At 33.9% G+C, this 16,733-nt stretch overlaps 1 protein-coding gene across 3 annotated transcripts in view; it reads right to left on the reverse strand.

Moving 5' to 3' along the window:
• Smad4 (SMAD family member 4) overlaps positions 1-16,733 on the reverse strand; it is a 47,243-nt gene that overhangs the window by 13,184 nt on the left and 17,326 nt on the right. For 2 of the 3 annotated variants that reach the window (XR_013429555.1, XM_078030027.1), the window contains exons 5-10: positions 14,117-14,329; positions 9,937-10,056; positions 9,727-9,843; positions 8,311-8,361; positions 2,824-3,007; positions 1,334-1,502 (exon numbers count right to left, since the gene is read on the reverse strand). Coding sequence is in view for 2 of the 3 variants with exons in the window: in XM_078030027.1 (XP_077886153.1) it covers positions 1,334-1,502; positions 2,824-3,007; positions 8,311-8,361; positions 9,727-9,843; positions 9,937-10,056; positions 14,117-14,329 (854 nt within the window). In the remaining variant the exon portion in view is untranslated. The remainder of the gene's footprint in view (positions 1-1,333; positions 1,503-2,823; positions 3,008-8,310; positions 8,362-9,726; positions 9,844-9,936; positions 10,057-14,116; positions 14,330-16,733) is intronic. The other variant, XM_078030028.1, reaches the window with a different exon arrangement.

Raw genomic sequence — 16,733 nt, forward strand, 5'->3', positions numbered from 1 at the left:
TCACCACTGTAAGGTAATTAAGCACTTCCATTTTCATAGTTTCTATCTAATTATAGTATTTGTATCTTATGCAACCTCCTAGGAATAAGTACTAAGATACAGTTAATTCCACTAATGTACAACAGCTGATAACAAAGATGTTCAGGATGACTGAAAAGTCTGAAATTAAAAACGTATTTGGCATAATCACAACCATTTTTCTCATCTAAGAACAGTGTATGTTATAAACAAAACTGAGTTGAATATGTAATTTGTAATAAGCAGTGAAAAATATCTCAGGTTTCTCAGGGTCTTGATTTGAAAAGCATTTGATTTTAGAATTCCCTTCCATAAAATCCCAAATATTGGCCAAGAAGAAAGTCTAGGCTGGTAGTGTAGCTAAGTGGAAGAGAACTTGCCTAGCTTGCACAAGATCCTGTGTTCAACCCCAGTCCCAGGCTAGGGTTGTGGCAGCAGTAGAGCACTTGCCTAGCATGTGTGAAGGCCCTTGGTTTGATCCTCAGCACTACATAAAAATAAATAAAATAAAGGTATTGCATCCAACTACAACTAAAAATAAACATTTCTTTTTTTTAAATGCCAGGTGTTGTGGTGTGCACACCTATAATCCCAGTGACCTGAGAGACTGAGGCTGGAGGATCACAAATTCAAGACTAGCCTCAGCAACTTAGTGAGACCATGTCTCAAAATAAAAAATAAAAGGACTGTGAATCTGACTTAGTGGTAAAGCACCCCTGGGTTAAATCCCCACTACAAAAAAAAAAAAAAAAAAAACCCTGAAATTGCAGTCTGGATTTTTGCCAATTTCCATGTCAAAGGAATATAAGTTTGGAGGTTTCATTCAATATTTTCAAGTCTATATTACTCCAAAAAATTTTAACAAATCTGTAAAAAAAAGAGAAAGACACAAAGGCAAGCCATGAAACTAGATATAACTGATATATCAATAAACACCTCCATGAAAGGTGTTTTCACATATACATCCACAAAACCCACAATTTTTTTTTTTTTTTTTTGTACCAGGGATTGAACCCAGGGGTGCTTAACCACTGAGACACATCACCACTCCTTTTTTTTATATTTGACTCATTGAGTTGTTAGAGATTTGCTAATTTGCTAAGGCTGTCTTTGAACTCATGATCCTCCTACCTCAACCTCCAGATCTTCTAGGATTACAGGCAGCTGGCTTTACAGGTATACGCCACTGCACCTGGCACAAGTTTTTATTATGTATCAATGTAAAACATTTTTCTATTCCTCTCACCTCCACTTCAGTTCTTGAAGCAACAAAGAGGTTTGTAGCCTAAAATATTCAAATTAAATTGCAACTAACCTTTATATACGCACTTGGGTAGATCTTATGAACAGCATCTCCAGGTGCACGTCCAGCTTCTCTGTCTAAGTAGTAACTCTGTACAAAGACTGCATGGTCACTAAGGCACCTGACCCAAACGTCACCTTCACCTTTACATTCCAACTGCACACCTTTGCCTATGTGCAACCTAGAAAGACAAACATTATATCTTAAGTATTCACAAATAAATTTTAGTTCAGATTATACTGCATATTCAATATTGAAAAATTAAAAAGAATAAAGAAAGAACATAATACAACACCATTATCAAAAGATAACCATGGTTAACTTTTTTATATTTCTTTCCTTTCCTATTTATATATAATAAAAATATACATGGTGCTTGCTATGTGTCAGGAACACTTAACATGAATTATAATTTAACCTTCACAACTAAATAAGGTACATACTATAATTTCTATATTTTATGAGTTACACTGTCCAGCAATATATGGCTATAATTAAAAATTCAGTTAATCACATGACTTTTTTTTTTTTTTCCACACCAGGAACTGAACTCAGAGGCAACCACTGAGTCACATCCCCAGCCCTTTTTATTTTTTGAGACAGGCCTCACTAAGTTGATAGGGCCTCACAAAGTTGCTGAGGCTGGCCTTGACCTTGAGATCCTCCTGCCTCACCCTCCCAAGCCACTAATATTACAGGTATGTGCCATCTTTGTATAAGCCATATTTTAAGCACTCAAAAGCTACATGTGGCTACTGGCTAGTGAATCGGACAATGCAGATATAAATCATTTCCTACATGTCAGAAAATTCTATCAGCCAGTATTAAGTAACTTGCCAAAGTTAGATAGCAAATGTAAAACCAAGATCATGTGCATACACACACATATCCTTTAACAGGTGAGATCAAATAGCCCAAATTATGCATTTTCACATCATCTTTTCTGTTTCATTATATAAACATTTTAATGATTAAAAAAATTGTAATGATTACATAAAAATAGGTTTATCATAAGCCACTTAACCATTTCCCTTTTATTACCAATTTTTCGATTTTTCATAACCTTCAGAAATATCTATTCTCATGATATATTATTTCCTCTCAATAGATTTGGAGAAAATAATACATTATCAAAGAAATTGAAATTTGGAATCTAGTTTTCAAAGGTCTAGCATTTAATAGAAACCTATCTTTTATCCTTACATATTAAACAAACATCTAAAATTAAAATGGAATGCTTAAAAATTCAGAATTTTCAAGGCAATATTTTTCCATCTTCATTAAATATAAATGAAGAAATAAACATTATCTCAAAAAGATAATGTATGGGGCTGGAGTTATAGCTCAGTGGTAGAGCACTTGCCTAGCAGGTAGAGGCACTGGGTTCAGTTCTTAGCACCACATAAAAATAAATAAGTAAATACATAAAATAAACAATTTTAAAAAGACAAATGTACTATGCTCAATTTTTTAAAATAACTATGGAACTATACAATCAATACCTCGCTCTTTCAATGGCTTCTGTCCTGTGGACATTGGAGAGTTGACCCAAGCAAAAGCGATCTCCTCCAGAAGGATCCACATATCCATCAACAGTTACAATAGGGCAGCTTGAAGGAACTTTAAATGTCTCTCCTACCTGAACGTCCATCTCAAAGTAAGCAATGGAACACCAATACTCAGGAGCTATAGGAAATAAACAAAAAAGAACATCCATCCATTTGAATATTAGGCCTTTACTTACACTCCATAGACAGCTTTTCCAAAAAGAAAGGGTAAAACAGGGGAGAGGGAAATGAAAAGCACCCCAAAGAATTGGATTAAAATAACACAGTGCATTAAAAAGTAGCAATTTCCATGTCTTCTGTTTTCCAGCTCAGTACCCAATACTGTTCTTCAAACCCTAAAGTCATTTTTAAAATCTGGAGTTTGATTAGGATGAGATCAACTGAAAAATATAAGGCAATAGAATCAGTCAACCAAGGAGTGAACCTTGGAAACAATAAGCCAAAATGAACTTTTCCTCCTCTAAATTGTTCTGGTCAAGTATTGGTCACAGTGATGCAAAGCTGACTAAAACAGCCTCTTTCCACTCTTTCACCCCAACGAATAAATGCCATATAAATATCAACTCTGCAGCTTGTCAAAACCAGCAAGAATAGAAGGCTGGAATTACTCAATTCAAAGAGGTTATTCTTAATGTTCCAATTCATTTGAAAGGGACTGAGAATTTTATGTGCTTACTTTGGTATTTTAATTTTTTCCCCTTAAATTAGTGAAGTCTCATTTAGTCTGTGGGGTGCTCATCACTGCCAGGAAAAAAAAAAGGTTTTGAAAGACTGAGTTGGGGGCTGGGGATGTGGCTCAAGCAGTAGCGCGCACGCCTGGCATGAGTGTGGCCCGGGTTCAATCCTCAGCACCACATACAAACAAAGATGTTGTGTCCGCCAATAACTAAGAAATAAATATTTAAAAAAAAAAAGAAAGAAAGACTGAGTTGGGCTAAGGATACATAAGTCAGTGGTAGGGAGCTTCCCTAGCATCTGCAAAATCTTGGGTTCAATGCTCAGCACTGTGATAAAAAGATATTGAGTTAACATAAATTTTTTATAATTAAGAATGTAATATATATTACTAAATATTTCTGTAAAGGGGAAATGTATTATAAAGCACAGTTTTAACAAGTAAATGTTCAATTATAATGGAAAGTACGTTACCAAGATATTATCTCTAATATATAAATAAAAATAAAGTCATTCAAGACAAAGTTCAAAATCTGAATACCTAAGAGTCACGTTATGAATTATTCCTTTTATTATTCATATCTGAATGAGATGCCCTGTGAGAATCTTATGAATATATAAGGTGCTCTCTGGAATGGTGGATTGCTCTAAAGTGCCAAAACATATCTGAATTTGTCAAAGTAAGGGTTTCAAATCCATTTGTGAATTTGAACACATCCAACCTGAAAGACACTGAAGAAACATTTTACTTTAAATTGCAATCAATATGATGAATATATCTCAACTGAGGCAGGAGGATTGTGAGTTCACAGCCAGCCTCAGCAACTTATCGAGGCACTTAGCAACTCATCAAGGCACTTAGCAACTCAGCCAGACCCTGTTTCTAAATAAAATATTTAAAAAGGGCTGGGAATGTGGCTCAGTGGTTAAGACCCCTAGGTTCAATCCTCAGTACCAAAAAAGAAAAATAAAAGAAATGGAGTGATTAACCTTTTCCAAATATGTAATTTTTATTTCTTTTCTGTTTGTTCACTAAATGAGGACAGAAGACATGTAAACTAATACTTAGCATTATTAGAAAGCACTAGGTAGCAGGGGACAAAGGATTAGTATTCTCAACAGTGGTGTGCTTGAGCTACATTTAGGAGGGCAGTTCTACAGAGAAGTCTATATGGAGAGAAACTGGAGCTTCCTGCCAATGATAACACAAACTAGACAGGTGTGGTGGTAAATCACCCTAAAAAGGAACCTTCCAGCCCCTAAAAAGCCTTCAGATGGTGACAACAACTTTATTGCAACTTCATGAGACTTCAAACCAGAAGTACTCAGCTAAACAAACTAATGTAACAAATTGCTATTACTGTTTTAACTTCTCAAGTTTTGGTATTATTTGGTATAATTTGTTGCACTGCAAAATATAGTACTATAGAACATATAATACATATGCAAAATATAACATATACACTAAAAAGGTAGAGAGGAATGATATACCCTGCAAAATTAGGTAAGTAGTGCAAGATGTTTAAAATATGATGAGAAAGAGCTAGAGAAGTATGCAGGGGCCAGACCAGAAACTCTCCTCTGCTTTGCTAAGGAATGTGGACTTTAATCTTATGGCCAAGCAATGAATAGGTAATAAACTGCTACTCAATACTTTTAAAATTTGAATATAGTTATGTTATTTCTCTTGAGCATTACTTGGTAAGGAGGAAGGTACCAAGACTGAAAGCTCTCCTATCAGAGAGACCAGCGTGAATATTCTTTCTAAAAGTATAAGAAAAGACATCAAGAGTCACAGTTATGAAGTAAAACTCCTTGGGGACCCATTAGTATCCATAGCCAAAGACCATCTATCTCAGTTCTAACCTACTGACTTCATTAAGATGGTATGGCCTAAACATTATAAGAACAAAGTTAACCTATCAAAAGGTCAAAGGAAGGGGCTGGGGTTGTGGCTCAGTGGTAGCGTGCTCACCTAGCACATTCGAGGCCCTGAGTTCAACAAGTAAACAAAATAAAGGTATTGTGTCCAACTACAACTAAAAAATAAATATTAAAAAAAAAATCAATCTGCAATGGAGTCTATATCACTAGCTAAATACTACTACTACTACTCCCACTCCACTATTCCATCCAGGGTAGGTTCTTCTCTAGATCCCTAACTATCCATGTTCCCGGAGACCATCTCCCACTAAGCTACTGAGTCTCCAAAGGTGGTAAGAACCACTACTGATTTTTAATGATGCTACCTCAGTGCCAGCAAAAATTTTCATTCTTATGGCTCAACATTTTCTCCTTACCATTATATAGTTCCTTTACAAAAAAAAAAAAAATTAAGATTGTGACAAAATGATCCAATTTATATAATTTCAAAAACCAGTAAAACCAAACTGCTAAACTAGGTTGTTTAGGGATGCTTTTTTTTTTTTTTTTTTTTTGTACTGAAGATTGAACAAAAGAGCACTAAGGTATATAGCTCTAGTCTTTTTTAGTTTTTGAGACAGGTTCTAAATTGCTGAGGCTGACTTTGAACTTCCAATCCTCCTGCCTCAGCCTCCTGAATTACAGGCATATACCACTGTGCCCAATAAGCACACATTTATTACTTTAAGGGAGCAAAAAGAAAAAAATGATTTGCATAAAAAGCAGAATAGTGGTTACCTTTAGGGAGAAGAGAGGAAAAAATTTCAAAATGTAGATAGGAGGGTTTCTGGGGTACTGTAGTATTTTAGTTCTCAATCTGGGCAGCGGTTATGGCTTTAATATCATTCAATAGATGATATGCTAATGTTATGTTCTTTTCTATATATTACATTTCTCCAAAAACTGCTAAAGAAAAGGCAAGGCCACTTGATCCACAAAAAATGTTTAAAGTCATAACAAATATACCATAACACATACAGAGAATATCTATTAAAGAAGATAATTAAACTAGTATATACATAAAGTTTAAAAACTGGTTTTGGCCAGGCACAGTGGCTAACACTTGTAATTCTAGCTACTCAGGAGGCTGAAGCAGAAAGACTGCCAAATTCAAGGCCAGCCTTGGTAACTTGGTGAGACCCCGTCTCAAAATAAAAAATATAAAGGTCTGAAGATATAGCTCAGTAGAAGAGCACACCTGGATTCAATCCCAAAAGCCACAAAAAAAAAAAAAAAGAAAAATCTTTCTGTCCCACCACCATCTCCTAAAGAAAATAAATATTATTTACCTCATTAATCTTTAACCAGTTAAATTTACTGCTAGTGAGCATGGTTAAACTAATTCTCACAATCTTGATTATTAAAATTAATAATTTCTTAAACAAGGATAGTCATAAACAAAAAAAATCTTCCTTTCAATTATTTTTAAACAGCTGAAAAAATGGAATCAGCATACATAATCAGCAACAGCACACTATTTACACAAATAAAAATATGTAGAACTACATGAACTATAAGTTATCCTTTAAATTAATCATTTTGGTCACTGTAGTTATACATTTTTAGAATCTTTATTGGAAATCTATACAGTTGTCCTCCAGTATCCATGAGGGATTGTTTTCAGGGCCCTTTGTAGATATCAAAATCTGCAATGCTCAAGTCCCATATATCATCTTCCTGTATACTTTAAGTCATCACGTGTAGGTTATATGCAAACACTATGCCATTTTATATAAGGGACTTGAACATCTGCAGATTTGATATCTGAGGGGCATTTTGGAACCAACCTCCTGCAAATACAAACAGACACAACAGCATTCTCATCTTTTTAAACTAAGAAAAATCATTATGAAGGGATGAAGGGAGAGGGGCTTCACAACAGGGGAACTTCAATATTTATTTTATTACTTTGTTTTATTACTTCTATGATTGAAAAAAAAAAATCATGTACAAGCTCAATTAAAGAAAGCTACTTAGCTACTTAGTCTTCTGAACATAATTTAATCATATAGTTTCTAAATTCCAGTTAAGGAAAGACTCTTGAAATCTTCTAAGACAAGATACAATGAATTATTTTTCTTTTCAGCATCTATTTAAGATTCTTTCCTGCCTTTTAAAGCTACAGTTTTACAGTAGTTCTATTTCAAAACCTAGTTTTATTCTACTGTATATTTATGTATCCAATGCTGAAACCAGCATTTCTATACTTTATATTTTAGTGCAAACAGAATTCTTGTCTTTTTTTTTCCCTACCTTTTTTTCTGGTAGTGGGGGTGGGGGAGGTACTGGGGATTGAACTCAGGCATTCAACCACTGAGCCACATCCCCAGTCCTATTTTGTATTTTATTTAGAGATAGGGTCTCACTGAGTTATTTATCACCTCACCATTGCTGAGGCTGGCTTTGAACTTGCAATCCTCCTGTTTCAGCCTCCTGAGCCACTGGGATTAGAGGCATGAGCCACTGCACCTCGTGTTGTCTCTTCTTTCCAAGACAATTAAAATGAATCAAATATAGCTGGGCATGATAGTTCACATCTGTAATCTAGCTATTCAGGAGGCTGAGGCATAACAGGAAGATCTTGAGTTCAAGGATAGCCTGGGCAAAATAGCAAGGCCCCATCTCAAGGAGGAGAAAAAAAAATTATCAAATACAGTCTATATATGATTTTATTAGCTACTCATAAATACTTAACTCACATAATGAGTATTACTCTTGTCTGAAAAGCTAACTTACCTGGTAATTACGGTAACACCTGTATGTGTATTCCAATTACCACAATGGAAAGCTAAACATAGGGAATCAATTTTGAAACACACTTACCAGGATGATTGGAAATGGGAGGCTGGAATGCAAGTTCATTGTGAACTGGCCCTAAAGAAAAGACAATAAAAATCCCATTTTTATTTATTAAAAGTTTCCCAATGCTAAAACTTTTAATAAATCTTACTATTACCTTATGATTTGTTAAAATCAAGCTTAAACAATTTCTAAAACTTAAAAGCTTAGTTTAGATTACTTTATAATTATAAGCAAATACTTCTGAATTACTTTTGTGGATATATAACAACTAACACTTTAGTGCTATCTGCCAAATGCTGTTAAGCAATTTACAAATAGTTTTATAAGCAATTTGCAAATAATTTTTCATGCAGTATTTAATGCAGATTATAAATGAATTATTCATGTAACATGTAATATAGAATAATTTATAAGAAAATAGTAATAATTTAAATCATTAAAACTATTCTAAAAACAAGACTGTGTTTATTAAGGATATTTATACAATGGAATAGTAGCTAACAACTGCAAAAAAACACAGGTGAATTATTACATTTTCTTACAACACTATTGAGTACCCTTATAGGCTTATGAGGTTAAATAAGTTGCCAATGATCATACAGCATAACCCAGCACTCTTAAACACTATGCTGATCCAGGCAGCCATTAAAACTATATTATTTTAAGACATGGAAAAACAGTAATATAATTGGAAAAAAAGCAAATTATAACAATATACATATAATGTGACCAACCCTTCAATTTACATATACCCATTTATATGACTGGAAGAAAAAAACAAAATATCAGAAGCAGAGATCTCTAGGTAGTAGGATTTTGGGTTATTTTAATTTTGTTACTTATACCTTTTGGTATTTTAGAGGTTTTCTTTGGTACTACTAATCTTTAAGTAAGAGGAAAGAGATTTTATATATATGGAAGATTTATACTCCTAGTTTTAGTAAGCCACATGTAAGATGTTCCTATTCTGACTGAAACCATAGGCTATCTGTAGGGTACCCCTCCCAATCATGCCTGCACAGAATATTGACAAATTATAAACATCTAAGTATCTATGGCACTGAATACTATGGCAAGGGACTGTTGAGAATGTAGCACTCAAGATGTTTCAATACACTATGGGTGGATATACAAGATACACATGAGGTTTAAGGAGAAACAGAAAGCAAACAAATGAATGGAATCAATGTGGTGTTGTGTTAATGAAACATCAGCAACAGAGAAATGCATATTTAGTATATATCATTCTAAAACAAAGTATGGTAACTACAAAAAAAACCTACTTAATAAAAATGCTGAAAAAAGTAATGAAAGCACTAATTATTTAATGAAATTAAATTGTAGAATAAATAAAAGATGTAATAACGTTAAAAAAAAATAAACTGAAAGCAAAGTCCTACAAAATAAAAAGTCCTTACAACAAAAACAAGAGCTTACAGTAATGTCCGGGATGGGGCGGCATAGGCGGGTGGTGCTGAAGATGGCCGTTTTGGTGGTGAGGCAAATTAGGTGTGTATGGAGCAGTCCTACTTCCAGTCCAGGTGGTAGTGCTGTCTAAAAATTAAGGCCCACATGGATTAATTTGCTTTTATAAAGGCTGCCTATTTTTCTCAACTATTTAAAATATTTTAAAAAGCATGTACATACTATGATGGTAAGTAGCTGGCTGACCAGTAAATCCATTCTGCTGCTGTCCTGGCTGAGGCCCTGAAGCTATTTGCAACAGTCCTTCACTATGACTACCTGCCAGAATACTGGCAGGCTGACCTAGAGAAACAAGAAGAAATTAACATGGTACACGTACAGATGCAATCCTATGATTTTATACAATTAATGAAGGACCAATTGTATCTGATAATCCACAACTATAAAGATGAGTTCCAAAAGTGGAACTCACCCATTGCCTATCAAATAAATAAATAAATAAGCTAAAGTCAGCTTTAAAGGCAATCCTTAATTTTAAGAAGTTCAAAATTATTTCATCTGATAATGTCTGACTAATTTTAATGGCCGATTTCTTCACAAATATTCTTCAAATGCTAGCCAAATCCTACTACTTGTCTACACTACCATAATAAGTTAAGAAACACATCAGTTAGCCACATCACCCAACTCTCTCTGGATATTTTTAAATTAGGACCTCTAAAACCCAGGTTCAAGAAAATGTTGAAATCTAAAAGTTAATTATTATCAGCACTAGTACTGGTAATGGCAGAAGGCTAGAGTTTGATAAAAGAAAAGCAGAGCAGACAAATATTTTAAATGGGATGCAATGGAGAAAGTGAAATATCTAACTCTACTGTGCAATCAAGTCAATATAGTATTTGTTTACAAAACAAAACAAAAACCCTATCCATCTACTTTGAAATTTTTTCATGTGCTTTTAAAAACCAAGAATTATGCATTTTCACAAATGCCATCATAATTCCTATATTTATATGAAAGTAGATCCCCTCTCTCAATGCATCATACCAGAAAAAATTAAACTTCCCTTGGCTTTTATTCTACTCAAAACATTCTAAGATATTGTTTACTGTCTGGCATTTTTAAGGCTTTTTCCCCCACCTTAGGTGGAAAAGATTATTTCTTAAAGCAAGTATTAATTTTAAGCATTAACAAAGGTACCAAAATTAATTTTAAGGCAATTGTTTATCCTATTTAGAAAGCTTTGAAATTCCCTATGTTATTTGTGACTGGATCACCTCACTCTTCACATTTAGATGGAAATGTAATCAAATGGAAGAGAGTAAATGTCAACATTACTCAAAGTATCAAGAAAAAAAGGCATATTTTCCTCCTCTCTACATATCACATTTGTATAAAGCTAAGAACTATAAAATCAAATGCTAAAGAAAATGTTTTGATAACCCTCAACCTGTTTATTTTTAAAGATGTTCCTAAATCATCCCAAAAAATTCTCTTAAGTTTTCTTTAAAGGTCAGTTATGTTTTTGCTCTAGGTTTTAACACCTGTACAGACTATGTGCTCTTAGCTAACTTACAAAAACTGTCACTAAACTGGAGAAATTATTTTCATTAGAAGTATCTAAAAAGAAACTCTGAAGATTCAAGTGCCAAACTAAACAAATTATAAAGTGACAAACTACAGTCATCTGTATTGAATATTTACATTACATAGTTCCAAGTGTATCAGATAAACAACATAATGAATATAATGAAATTGGCTCATATAAAATAGCCTCAAATTCCTCTATTTTAGCCAGTTTCTTTTCTGCAATTCTATCAATATACTTTTTGTGATGTTAGGAAACACTGACTATAGTAGTTACTATTTAAAAACAAAAATTTACTCCCAAAATACAAAATTAGATGCATTTCACTCATAACACTTTTTCTGGTCTTCAAATAAGACGAAACCACAAGGAGCAAAACAGTTGAAATGAAGTCACTTTAATAAGCATTAACAAAGGTACCAAAATTTAATATCCAGGTTATATAAACAGACAGCTGTGCTCTAACACTAATCTATGCTCAAGCAGCTGTCATGTATCTCCTTTTATTCTCCATTTGTTTGTCAACCATACTCACAAATTGGTAACTAAAAAGTAGACAGTTCTCTGTGATTAAAGGTCCAAGTTTTAAAATGAATCCATATAGCCTACTTAAAAACACTATCCAACCAGGTGCAATGGTGCATGCCTATAATCCCAGTGGTTCAGGAGGCTGAGGCAGGAAGATCACAAGTTCAAAGCCAGCCTCAGCAAAAGCGACGTACTACACAAAGCAACTCAGTGAAACCCTGTCTCTAAATAAAATACAACATAGGGCTGAGGACGTAGCTCAGTAGTCGAGTGCCCCCGACTTCAATCCCCAGTATCCTAGTACCACCCCCCCCAAAAAAATATCCACAGTGAGATTTTCACATCTTGTGTTGCAAAACAAAAGATATTGCTTTGATATCACGAAATAGATTAAAGAGAAATGTTGGTATACTTTACTTGAAAAGATAAAGATACCAATCATAGATACCAATCTCCCATTTATTCCAAAGATCAAATTTCAATGTTGACTCGGACCTGATATTAAAGTAAACAGAATAATAGTCCCTTTGACAGCAACTAACAAAGTTACCAGTCTAAATCTATCAAATATCTACTGCTCATGTAGGCTTAAACACAATCCCTTTAGTATCCAGGTACAATTTACACCATACAGATACCAAGACAATGTTCTGTAATTCATTTTAAAAAAATATTTTTAAAAAAGCTGTTTCACTTTCTAACCAGCAAACCGTTCAACCTTTGGTGATATGAAACTAAATAGCAATACTAAAAGAACAAGGTCATATTATCTTAGGCCTCCAAAAAATCTGAGCCTTGGCTGGGGATGTAACACAACAGTAGAGCACTTGCTAATTCTCAAAGGCCCTGGGTTCAATCTCTAGCACCTCAAAAGATAAAAGAAAAAGGAAAATCTGAACTTAATACCCCTCTGCCTCCTACAATATGGCAGAGAAGGTAACAACGCTATCATGGGAAAACTTCATTTGAAAAAGACTTATTTTTTAAGAAAAGAAGTAGTAATTATAAGATATTAGGAAAAAAGAGGTGTAGAATTTAGCTTTACATTGAAATTGACTAAAGCTGGGGCTGGGGCTGGGGCTGGGGCTGGGGCAGAGCAGTAATGCACTTGCCTGGCAAGTGTGAGGCGCTGGGTTCAATCCTCAGCACTGCATATAAATAAGTAAAAATAAAGGTCTATCAACAACAACAAAAAAATTGTTTTAAAAATTGACTAAAATAGTGTCTATCCAGTGGCATATATGTTATAAAAAAGTTTGTCAAGATCCCTTTTTCAAGCTGGGGCTGTATCTCAGTGGCAGAGCACTTGCCAACATGTGTGAGGCACTGGGTTTAATCCTTAGCATCACCCACCCCATCCCCACCGCCCCCCCCCCGCCATAAAAATAAATAAATAAATATTAAGTCATGCTGTCCATCTATAACTACAAAAAAATTTTTTTTAATCCTTTTTCTCTAAGTTTGTACAATGGAAAATTGAGAGGACTATTTTAAAGCAATATTCTCCCAGATAAAGCAAACTAAAAACACTGGACTAAAGAAAGATTGCAATTCCTTAATAAGACCTTCATAAATACCTTGGTTCAAAACTACTTGTTAACTACTTAAATATTTCTCTAAAATCCATCAGGAGAACTGGGCGCAGTGGTGCACACCTATAATCCCAGCGGCCTCCAGCCAGCCACATCCAGGCACTAAGCAACACAGTGAGACCCTCGTCTCCAAATAAAATACAAAATAGGGCTGGGAATGTGGCTCAGTGGTTGAGTATCTCCAAGTTCAATCCCCAGTACTAAAATAAATATATAATAAATAATATATATATAATAAACAAACAGAAATATAAAATAAATAATATAATAAATAAAATATCTGGAAAACTTAAGATACTTCTTACTCTTGCATATATTAGTAAATAAAAGACAAATTCGATCATTAATATAAATGTGTGTCATAATCAAATCCATCAGTCAACTTCCAAATGATTATATATATATGTCAATATAAAAACCTTTAAATAAATTATAAACACCATTTTTTCCAGGACCAACTAAAACACTTGTCCAATATTTGTTTATCTTGGGGCAGGAGAGTATGTCTGGCTCTGTGGTATATAATGCTTGCCTAGCCGTACCAGGCCATGGGTTTGATCCCTAAGTTCACCTATGAGAGATACCACAGTACTTTTAACTTTGACTTTCTTGGGGTTTTCCTCTAAGTGACAATGTATAAATATTCATTGGTTAGGAAGTCAACTTGCTGACTACATCAGATTATATAACTTACTTGTGGAAGCCACAGGAATGTTGGGAAAGTTGGTAGTGCTGGTAGCATTTGACTCAGATGGGGCTAAAAGAGCTGGGGTACTGTATGTCTCCGTCGAAGCACGATTACTTGGTGGATGCTGGATGGTTTGAATTGAATGTCCTTCTGTGGATAATGATGGCTGTCCCTCAAAGTCATGAACATATTCATCCTTCACCAACATACTTGGTGGAGCTATGCAGAAAATTAAATATTTTTTAATTTTGCAAGCTTCTATTCCCAGGGGGAGAAACATATTTGCAATAATATGACAACCCTAAAATCAACTATTCTATAAATATTCTATCTTTCAATCTTTGAAAAAAATCTATCCCATATAAATACCAATTAGTTATATGACTATTACTTTTTCATATTTTAAAAGCATACTATTGTATCAGCAAAAACCATTTAGAGGTATTAGGATATTAGGATCAGTTATCTTTTATCAATCTGTCTCTGACTTTTGAAGCTAGACTATATTCCAACAGCCTCCACAGCAATGGTCCTTAAGAGGCAATCCTCAGTTTCTTAGTAAATCCAGAAGTAATAATCATCTAAACAGATAACATTAAGAAGGTAAAAACCAAATGCCTGGCAAAATATTTATTCAACTGAAAAGACCAATTACTTAGCTCTTTTTTAATTTCATACTGTAAAGATATGAGTGGGATCTGACAGCTTATTCAATTTCAGGATCTAGTATTACTGTTAAGTAACATATTTCTTAAAATTGAAATATATAAATATCCCCAGTAAGTTTAGAAACAAACAAAAATCCTTTAAAATTTCCCTCTAGAAACCCAATCCATAAAAGGAAATCTGATAAACATGTGGTATGAAAAAACTCACTTATCAACATCTTTCACTTGTGTGGTTACAATTTAATAAGTAAACTAGACTCTAGTTGAAAAAGCATAATCCTTTTCCATTAACAAACTTGCATTTTAAAAAATGCATTAACGGGCTGGGATTGTGGCTCAGGGGTAGAGCATTTGCCTCATATGCATGAGGCACTGGGTTTGATTCTCAGCACCACATAAAAATAAATAAATAAAGGTATTATGTCCATTTTTTAAAAAAATGCATTAACAAACTAAGGAATGCTTTGTTGCATTAAAAAAAGAGGAAAAACTGAATTGTATTCATAATGTCAATTTTCTACCTAGAAACTCCCCATTTGGCTTTGGGCTACTGTTTTGGGGTTTGCTTTCTCTCTAGCAAAACCATCCCTTACTCTCTCTGAACTACTCCAGAATGTTACAATCCAGTGAACTCTGGTATTAGGTCTCTTAGAGCAATCAGTTATAATCCACAAAGACACTGCCCTTTCCACTAAGAACCAGCATATCACTTATCTTTCCCCATCTTTCAATCTTTGGAAAAAATCTATTACACATAAATTTTCAGTTAATTATGTGACTATTTTTCTTTTTACTTGAGACTACTTCAAAGCAGTAAGAATAATCCATTGTTCAAATTTCTATGTACAACCTCTTAAAAAGCATTTTAATGTATCAAAAGGAAGATGTTGGTATTTTTAAGACCCATTAATTCCACTCCAAAGTTTCTCTTTAGAAAAGTCTATGGAAATAAAAAGATAATCAAAATAATGCTTAACACATCAGCATGTATCAGCAAAAAATTGGACATAACCACTCACAATTAATGTTGGCAAAAGTATAAAAATAAGACAAAAGAAAAAATGTGGCATAAAATGGCTATTGTCCACATTTAGTCAGCCTTTTATTATACCCTTCGACAAAGTTCTGCAATTTTCTTCATACAGATCCTAACATCTCTATTTAAATTCTTGGACATTTTAGCATTTTTCTTGTTATCATGATTGAGATCTTTTTGCTGATTCCGCATATAAGGACAACATTACTGATTGGAGGCTATAACCAGTCAACTTGCTTCTCACTGCTCATTTTTCAGTTGACCCTGAAATGGCTTAATGGGCAATCATAACATCCCCTTAGACAGTTAGGTCTTAAAAAGTTCTTCTTGCCTTACTATGGTGGCTCAACTCTCCTAAGTGTAAGTTTGGAACTTCTACAGATCTATGGATTTTTTAAATCAAATAACCTAAAATATATATATCGTAGGTAAACGATAGTATCAACAAGGATAGATGTATCTGTGATATATTTTTGCCAAGAGAAAAAAAAGAAAGTTTCAAATCATTATTGTATGCTGTGGTCATATACATGTTTTAAAAATCATACACTATAAGTAAAAAATCAAGGTCCACAACAGTGAGTACAGTATGCTTTTTGTGTAAGAAAGGAGGGAAATAATACATGTATTTTTTGCATACAGAAATCCTAGAAGGAAACACCAGAAACTAATAAAAGTGATTACCTGAGGTAGGGGGGAATGGGGGCAGGGGTGGGAGCACTTCTTTTCACTGTATACCTTTTTATAGTATTTTGATTTATGGACCATGTATTGCCTATTCAAAAAAATAAAATTAAAAAAACATATAGCATATATTTTTTAAAGTCCAGAAAAACAGACACCAAACTGTTAAGTACTTCTCTTATGGGCTAGCAGTCAATAAGTTCATTAATTGAAAAAAATATTTATTGAGCACCTA

The sequence above is a fragment of the Ictidomys tridecemlineatus genome, chromosome 13, assembly GCF_052094955.1.
Source record: "Ictidomys tridecemlineatus isolate mIctTri1 chromosome 13, mIctTri1.hap1, whole genome shotgun sequence".
Lineage (NCBI taxonomy): Eukaryota > Metazoa > Chordata > Mammalia > Rodentia > Sciuridae > Ictidomys > Ictidomys tridecemlineatus.